This window comes from Trachymyrmex septentrionalis, unplaced genomic scaffold (genome assembly GCF_001594115.1).
Source record: "Trachymyrmex septentrionalis isolate Tsep2-gDNA-1 unplaced genomic scaffold, Tsep1.0 scaffold11, whole genome shotgun sequence".
In the NCBI taxonomy this organism is placed as follows: Eukaryota; Metazoa; Arthropoda; class Insecta; order Hymenoptera; family Formicidae; genus Trachymyrmex; species Trachymyrmex septentrionalis.
The window spans coordinates 894,346-903,237 of record NW_017304228.1 but is presented as its reverse complement, the minus strand read 5'-3'; the positions used below and the strand labels follow the sequence as shown (position 1 = coordinate 903,237).

General features: G+C 40.8%; 1 protein-coding gene across 2 annotated transcripts in view; it reads right to left on the bottom strand.

The window, feature by feature from the left end:
* Positions 1-669: 669 nt before the first annotated feature.
* Positions 670-8,892, bottom strand: part of LOC108750080 (growth factor receptor-bound protein 14-like) — a 324,408-nt gene continuing 316,185 nt past the window's right edge. For both annotated transcript variants that reach the window (XM_018489315.1, XM_018489324.1), the window contains exons 12-13: positions 4,904-4,997; positions 670-4,352 (exon numbers count right to left, since the gene is read on the bottom strand). In XM_018489315.1, the coding sequence (XP_018344817.1) occupies positions 4,083-4,352; positions 4,904-4,997 (364 nt within the window). In that variant the 3' untranslated portion in view covers positions 670-4,082. The remainder of the gene's footprint in view (positions 4,353-4,903; positions 4,998-8,892) is intronic.

Sequence of the window (8,892 nt, the reverse complement as noted above, 5' to 3'; positions counted from 1 at the left end):
ACACACACACACACACACACACACACACACACACACACACACACACACACACACACACACACACGCACACACACGCACACACGCACACGCACACATGCACACACGTATGTTCTACGAATTAAGCTGCCTTTGCGTGTTGCAGATTGCGCAAGGGTGCAACAGCAAAAAGCCTGGCCGGAACTTGTACGTTTACCGTTTATCCTTGCGAGCGAACTAGCGGCTACGATTATATGTTCATTCCGACGTTCGTATCGCTCATTCGCTATAGACTTGACTTTTCGTTTGTGTGCCGCTTGTGTACAATCGAACTCGTGCGATTGATTCAGTTTGAGGAACAATCCGACGAGATCGGGCTCTGCATCGGAATATATTGTTTTCCAGAATGACAATGTGAGTTTCATCAACGTCTGAGGGTAATTCAATCGCATACGCGAGCACGAGCGTTCCTTGTGTGATAACGTACTCCAAGTTGTGGCCATAGCTTTCATAAAGAAGAAAGGTGAAACGATTTTTCAAAGATAGATACGGGTGAGAGAAATAAGAATAAAAATTAAATTAAAATAATAACACTTAACAATAAAAGAAATAAAGCGGCGAAGTGATAAAATACAACCCACCAACGAAACACACTCTAGTCCGGGGATAGAAATAAAAACACAATTGTAAACGTTCCGTTACCTGATCATTTTATTGTTCTTAACAGACGTCGATGAAATTCGCACAGGACTAATTTGCGTTTCTCTTACTTAGATTCAGTCTTCACAGACCACTGCGTTTGCCGTATTAATTCGTGACTACATTAATACAAAATATATTTTATTATAATTTATGTAGGTAATTAATAATAATAATATTTATAGCTTCTTTTACGCTGGTGGCCACGAAGAACCCGGCGCCTGTCTCGTTTTCCGTTCGGTTTTTTTGGATTATAAGGTGAAAGAGGAGGAAGCGGGATACCGCGGTGTCGACCTGAAGAATCAAGATTGATTAACCGCTATCAAAGTTGATTTTCAAACAATCGACGAGCCACGGATAGACGGAATAGTAGGGACAGGAAAACTCGGAAGGAGACGCGGGATTTTGGCCTAAATAGACATATTTACACGAAAGGCCGAAAGGACAATTTCTTTTTTTGCGCGCGATAAGCGTATTCCGAGAGGTAATTTCGTTGATTTCGACTTTAACTTAAATTTCGTAAGAAGTAGAGAACTTTACGCAAACGGGTCGGGGATGAACGCCGCGTTTGTGGACCACCCTTCCTACAGAAGATTGTTTTTTCATACCCATTCACGAAGAATTTGTTATCCTAATATTTAGTTCTATAAAGCGCTACTATTCTAAAATTTAATGCAATTTGTGTCCATGTGTTTCGTGTGTGTGTGTGTGTGTGTGTTTTTTTTCTTGTGTTGTCCGTTGTGTATGTGTTATTTATCTGTGTAAGATCTGCACTCTTCTTCGAATTAAAAAATTACCACTTCAAGACATGACGCGTAGGCGCTACGTTTCGTCGTTAAATAAATATATAATCAATGAAAAAATATATCATTAAAAAGTAGGTACAAATAGGGGGCAGGGGGTTTGGTATTGTTCCTTCGACGAATCATAATACATTGCGTAAATAAATTTCTCTCCTGTGTCCATACCCTGCACACTCCACCATCTCCCGTCAATCCGTCTTCGTCTTCTATGACTTTCGCATTATTATTCGAAAAACATTACGTTAAAAACTTCCATATTATAAATCTAGAATGCACGACAACGTTCGCAGCCGGTGATGCTGCACCCACGAACTTCGCACTATCGATTCTTTTGTATAATCGATAGTATATATTATATATCCCGAATATAAAATTAAATTGTACAATTTAGAACATGCATATACATATTATGTATATATATCTGTTTTGTATTTAAATATACTTTTTTCTTTTTGTTTTACCACCTGATCAACTTCGTCCTCAACTTCTTCCATATTCGCCTTCTCGCACATATACATACATTTCTTCTACCGAAACCTTTCTCACTCATTCTCTTTCGTTCTCTTATTTCAAGTTACGCGTTCCTCTAGCACAGAGTTTTATAATAATTATAATTGAACCTCATCTTCGAATTCGTATTAACCAACAAATGCCTCACGTAACTGAAACATCTGTAAAATATGAGATCATATCTGCCAAGGGACACGCTTTCACATTTTTCGGCGCGCGTTACAATACCACGAGAATCCGCGAGCGTGTTCCTCGGCCCTCGACGTAGGCGCGCGTCGAGGATCCTTATACTAATTAATTGTATTTCTTAGATTCATTTATGTAATGGGTTCTTCGTCCCGTAGCGAAAATTCGCGTTTCCGAGCCGCGATAAAAATTTTGCGAAAAACAAAATGCGAGACTCACTCTCGACACTTCTACGATAAAACCTATATTCTATTTCCGTTGCCCCTGTCCCATCGAAAAAGAACCGTCTCGCTAATTTTGAACATCTTGGACTCGGAAATAATCGTGAACCTCAATATTTATCATTTCTAAGTGATTCTGCTTGAAACAGTCTTACAACTAATGAACGGAACACGCGGACGCTTCGTGCACTCTCTCCTCTCTCTCTCTTAATTTGGTCGATTCTCTCGTCATTTTAACCCGTCGTCATTGTCGTCAGGCGACAAAGTCATATGATAGCTAATCGCGCGATTGACTCTGTCGCGCATTCTCTTCGGAGAAACGACTAAACAGAAGAGATGTTCGGTACGCGCGACGCGCGCCAGAAAGGAAAACAAGGAAGTAAAAGGATAAGGGAGGAAGGGGAGACCACGCGACAATTTCTTTCTTTCTTTTCCATATATACACACACATTTATACAGACACACACGCACAACAACACACACACACACACACACACACACATTCAAGCAGAAAAGCCAAATTCTGTTTGTATTTGTCTTGTATTACTGACTCGTACGATACAGCTATATAACTATATCGTACTTTACGACAGGCTTCTGTCTAGCTCTTCCTTTTTCCTCAGTTTCTCTCGCAAGCATACTATGATGCAACACGCATCGTCCCCCATACACGCGCGCACAATTGCGCTTTTCCTTTCTTCTCATGAAATAACTTCGCGAATGGCGATGTCGCCGCGCGCGGTTAGTAGTAATCTTCTAGTCGTACGCGCCATGCTTGCACGAACGTGAAAATATAAAAAATGGAAAGAAAAGAAGAAAAAAGACGAAACAAATACGCGATGCCTCTTTGATCGTCTAGACACGTTTGTTTAATCGCTGAGACTCTTAGGTGAGAAGAAAATAATGGGAAAGGTATTCGGAAAGGTCTAGACGATAAGATGGATCCTTATACGACGATTAACACGGTACGATTAAAAACGTCAAAGAGGTTTCGTTTCCGCGTGAGGATCGCTGTCGGCGGACACCGACGCCGCATTATTATGGACATTACTCGCGTGAGTAGAACAACAGAACAAACGTGAAGAATTGAAACAAACAATTGCTCATACGACAGCGATCCTGCAGTTCTTTCCCGTAGCTATCGTATCTTTCCTCATTATTGCGTGCCTCACGCCCAAAAATTGGTCGTTCTGTTGCACGGGTCAGCCGACCCAGTGACGTCATGTACACACATGCTATGTTATTAGAACGAGTTGCGATCCGAGGATAACTGAACGATGGATGATGCTCAAGCCGTGCCGCTTGTCCTCTTTCGCGCTCATCGTTCTATTTCTTTCTTTCTTTCTCTTTCTCTCAGTAACGAAACAGCCATACATCTTCGCGTCCGCTTGAACCTCATCCTTTTGCTACTGCCGTTACTCTGATCGCGCTACAAATCCCACTTGTTGTAACTGCAAAAACACAGGTTCCAGCAACCCGATCGTGTCGTGTGGACGTCGTCACGATTCCCGTTGCCACCGCCGTTGCTGTTGTTGCTCCCCAAACGATTGTTGTTACTGTTGCTACGGTGCACCATCACAATGTTGTCGGTGATGGTGGCGGGATCGAGGGGCCCGTTGGTAGTGGCGCAAACGGTAAGTAGGCGATCGTCGTCGACAACACAAGCGGGTCGCCGACTGTCCTATACTCAAATGCTGCTCGGATTACCGCTTGGCTCAGCGGCCTTGTCGATGCTGTTGATCCGCTGGTTACTGCTCTCAGGCGGCGACGGCGATGCCCCGCCGTCCTCCGGTTTGTGCAGCGGCGGTTTTACCCCGTTCTGCACATAGTGAGTGAGCCGGGTAGGCAGCGAGCCTGCGTTCAGCTGATAGAACTCAACCAATTGCAGCAGATCGTAGAACTTGGTCGTTCCCTTATCGAGAGTATACAGCCAGCAGTTGCGACGCTCGTCAAAGATCTGAAAACAAATCATTTGGATGAAGAAACAGTCTGTCTGTATAATATCGAATGCAGCGTTTAATGCAAAATATTCGAGAGATATTCATGAAGTCGTGTGAAAGACCGTAGATCGAATGTAATAATTTAGTGCGAAGAAACGCACGTACTTTTTCATAACGACAAAAATAAAGAATAATTAGCAGATTAAAACTAATTTAAAAAATTCTATTTTATCAAATCCTTATAAAATCAATTTACTGCGAGTTTAGGTAACATTGATCTATGGCTATTAAATGATCTATGGATATTATTATAAATTGATCTATGGATATTAAAATAAAAAAACAGAATTTTTAATATCAGTTTATCCAATGAAATTAACTCGGTAAAAGATTAAAATCCTCTTTCTTTTAGGAACTTGTGCTAGCAATTCATTCGCAACGGCTTTAGAGTAAGCTTTAAAGTAAACGACCGGAGAAACTTTTTCGCGTTTAATCGCCGCGAAGTTAACTCAACCGCAAAAAAGATCCTCGACTTGTCGTTAATTATCGATCAGACGCGAATACTTACGGGTTGGATTTGCGCGTGAAAGACCTTGTCGTTGTACTTATAGGTCAGCACGAAGGCCCCAGGATTACTCTTGCTCTCTCTGACCAGAAACACGCTGAAAGTACATAAAAACAGAATATTTAAAAATTCCGAAAGAGACAACAAATATATAGTGTAAATAATTATCGCATTCGAACTTGAGTCAATTTTTTATTTACACATTTGCCATTAAATTTATTTCCCAAATGGATTTAAGTTAATTAAAAATCTGCAATAACAATTCGATGCGATTTAAATAATCGGTGCTAATTGTGCAATAATGGCCATGAAGATATATTCATAAAAAAAATTATGTTTGACGGACACGTACTATCTCTCACTGTCAACTTTCAAGTTTTTCTAGGAACATTCAAGTGATATGTATACCGGGGACTGGATAAGAGAAAGGGTTAAGAGAACTACTAAGACAGAGAGACTATACCAATCTGAATACAGGACTAGTTGGGAGATTCAGAAGAGATAGACTGTGCTTTTTGCAGCATGCAGAGAAACCAGCGTGCTGCATCGGGTGCTAGATGTTTGATATCAGGGGAGACGGCGAAGCTACGGCTCGTCCAGGCGTATCACAGTATAAATTAGTATGGTCGTAAAAGGCAGCGGGACGAGTAGAGTGGTTTAAAAAAACGGCAGAGGTGAGGGGCAAAGATGGAGGTCAGAGGGATGCAACGACGAGGACAAGACCGACCGGTCGGTCACGAGGCAGATCGGCTGCAGCGAGAAAGAAGGAGAGAGAGAGACTCGCGTCGTAAAACGATCGCAACGCGGCCACGCGATCGTAAAACTCCAAGTGGAAGAAGCGGTTCTCGCTTCCTTCCTGGCACTCTCGCATTGAGAAATCCCGTTGCCGCTGTCATCGAAGAAGAGAGACTTGCGGTCCCTTTCGCGATAAAGTATCATCAAGCACATGCTCACTGCTCTCTTCAATAAATATTTGATACGGTCGTTAATAAATATTATGCAGCAAAATGGTGATACGTTCACAGGAAATTCATTGTCATGTACGTAATTTTGCACGAAGCGATTCGTTATTTCATAAATAAAAAGATTCCTTATTACTTACATGCTAATTTTAGTACATAATTACAAAAGTTTGTGTTAAATTTAACATACTTTACATGTCCCAAAAGTTACACCAACATTTTTGTGTAATTTAATACAAGATAAATATGGTAGAAAGTAACATAAATATTATGTAATTAACACCAAACACATATAAAATTTGCAAACAAATTGTGAAACATATTTCTTAAATAAAATTGACATTTATAACATATTAAATTATAACAGTCACATTTTATTCATTTATCTTAGAATTTACGTTTAAAAATGTACGTTTTATTTTTATTTGTTTACTTACTTATTTTAACACAAACAATACTGAATATCAATTTAACATAAGAATTTTAATAAGGACTGGTTTTAAACACACAATGTTTTTTATTATATAATTAATTTATAAATATTCTGAGGGATTCTTTAAAATAAAAAATATTCATGCACCTAATTTATAGCAAGAAACTTTCTGTTCTATAATCAGTTTCTTTGGTAGAATCTTAAATCTCATTCGTCAGATTTATCTCATTAGTATATTTCCTTGAGATGATGCTATCACATTGTTGTTTGCCGTAAGGATGAATTCTTGAACTTAAAAAAAATCTGAGAATTGTAATGCAAAGTCGCATTTGCGTGACCTATTTTTTTAGTATCTTGCCCGGAGATTATTCATGTGTAGTGACGATAACGTTTGCTAATGTCAAGTATCGTCTCTCGTCAACCCCGATGCTCGTCCAATGGAATATTCATGCGAGTGAATATTCCACGTCCGCCAGGCAAGCAGATAACACACCGGCGGTGGTGACTCGTAGCCTCGGCTATGGAAACGATAATGTCCAAGAACTATCCCGAGTTAGAGGATAACGACGTTACGGTTCCCATATAATAGTACAAAGGAGCCCGATGTCCGTCGCTAGGATATGTCTTCTCTATCTCACGAGTTGCCTGAACTAACTCGCAACATCGAGAGAGAGACAAATGGCGATTAGTAGACAATGCCCAGGGCGGAATCGATTAGATGGTTTTTTGCATCTAATGACGACGACAATCATGGCACAAGACAACGGGAACTCACGATGAGCTCGCGAGTGCCAGGTAGGAAGAGACTAGGCGGGACTCTCAACGTTCCCCCCTCCCCCCCCCCGTCTCTTTTTTCGCTATTGTCAAGATGAAGAGAGAAAGGACGAGGAAGAGGATGCGACGGAGTCGGCGAGGCGGGTGTACGATCGAGATTATGCAAATTTATGCAAGAGCCCCCTGAACGAACGTAAAACCCAGAGACAACTACGTGATCCCCGAGCACTCAATTACCCGAGGCTAAGCGCGAGATAGATGGAGAGAGTCGTTAATTAACCATTTATCCGCGATTCCCGGCGCTAGTACGGCGAATAAAAGATGAGATCGAGGAACAAGGAAGAGATAAGAGGAGAGGACGAGCGACAAACCGGAATATCGGCAAAACGCTGCTGCTCGCTCAGGTCGTGACCGCCCCGTAAGAGGAAGTTACCGACAGATGATCGACGTATTGGAGACGTGCATCTGATCTCCGGACAGAACGTATACTCGTTAGGAAGACGATCAGGGACGCATGAGAAAGAAATATGATATACGCAGATCGTCAGAATCATTAGCGTGTGTCAACGTGAGTCATTTATTTGAGCTCGTAGAATTTTCGAAATTTCCCCTCTTCTCTTTCTTTTCTCTCCTCTATTTTCTGTATTATACTTCGTCATTGTACTCTTTGAAATTATACTATCCTCATAATTTGATAAAAGAACATCCACCTACGTGATTCTGCTCCGTCAAATATGTAACACACTCCGGGGAGCAATGCCCCGTCTCGAGAGTGCCTACACGAATATAATGAAATCTGATTTAAGATATTAATAATTTCCTATCGTTTCAAGGGCGTGTCCACACGTGCTAACGCTTGCTAAGATTACCGGGTCAATACGGGTTAAATGCGAGGGTCAATATGGTACGCGATGACGGATTCGACCCAGGACAAAGCGGCGTAGTTGAAGGCGTTGAGAGACAAAAAATAAATAAATAAATAAATAAAAATAAAGAAGGAGACGACAAGATATGCGAAGTGGAGAAAGATTTATTACATCTTAGAAATGACTTTATTCAAAACATAAGAAACTGCATAGGAAAAAGAAATATTTCAAATAGTAGTAGTTATATATATTTGAACTTTATCTTCGCTTATTTTTCTTTTCTCTTACATTTCTGTACGAGCATATAATTTATTCTTTGTACACATAACATTTTCTCTATTTTTTAAGTAATAAAGAAATATTATTCCTATTATTCGGATATGCCGGTGAAGCATTACCCCGCGTAAGAAAACAGAATCGACGATTGAGTATCGCCGTTAAAATTCAAATACGCGGATGGCCACGGGCGAATTAGCAAATAATAAGATACTAAAATAACAAAGAGAGACGAGAAGCAGAGGTGGGCGAAAGAAACGAAGTATGCCCGATAGAAATTCATCGTGATTTACGATCGCTCGTAATAATCGCAAGGATTACGCAAGCGCCAGCCAGGCGTGTCGCCCGCGCCAGCAGCTCCGAGGTCGTAATTCTCAACCGGTTTGAGGCGGACCCTCTCTCGCCTGGATGATGACGGTTATCGTTCCTAGCATCGATGCGATCGGGATTTTCGGGCAGCATCATTTCGATGACGGTACTGCTGTTATAATCAGCAACAGCGCGTTATCAATCGCGTAAGTGTGAAGACGATCAGACGAGCGAAAAGCAATATAAAACTAGTAACTTCGAAAGTGCAATGATATTATGATTGAAGGTTCCAGTTAAAGTCTCCGTCAGACATTTAGTATGTAATAAAGTCGCGATCATAATTTTTGCATTAATTTCATTTTTAAATATTTA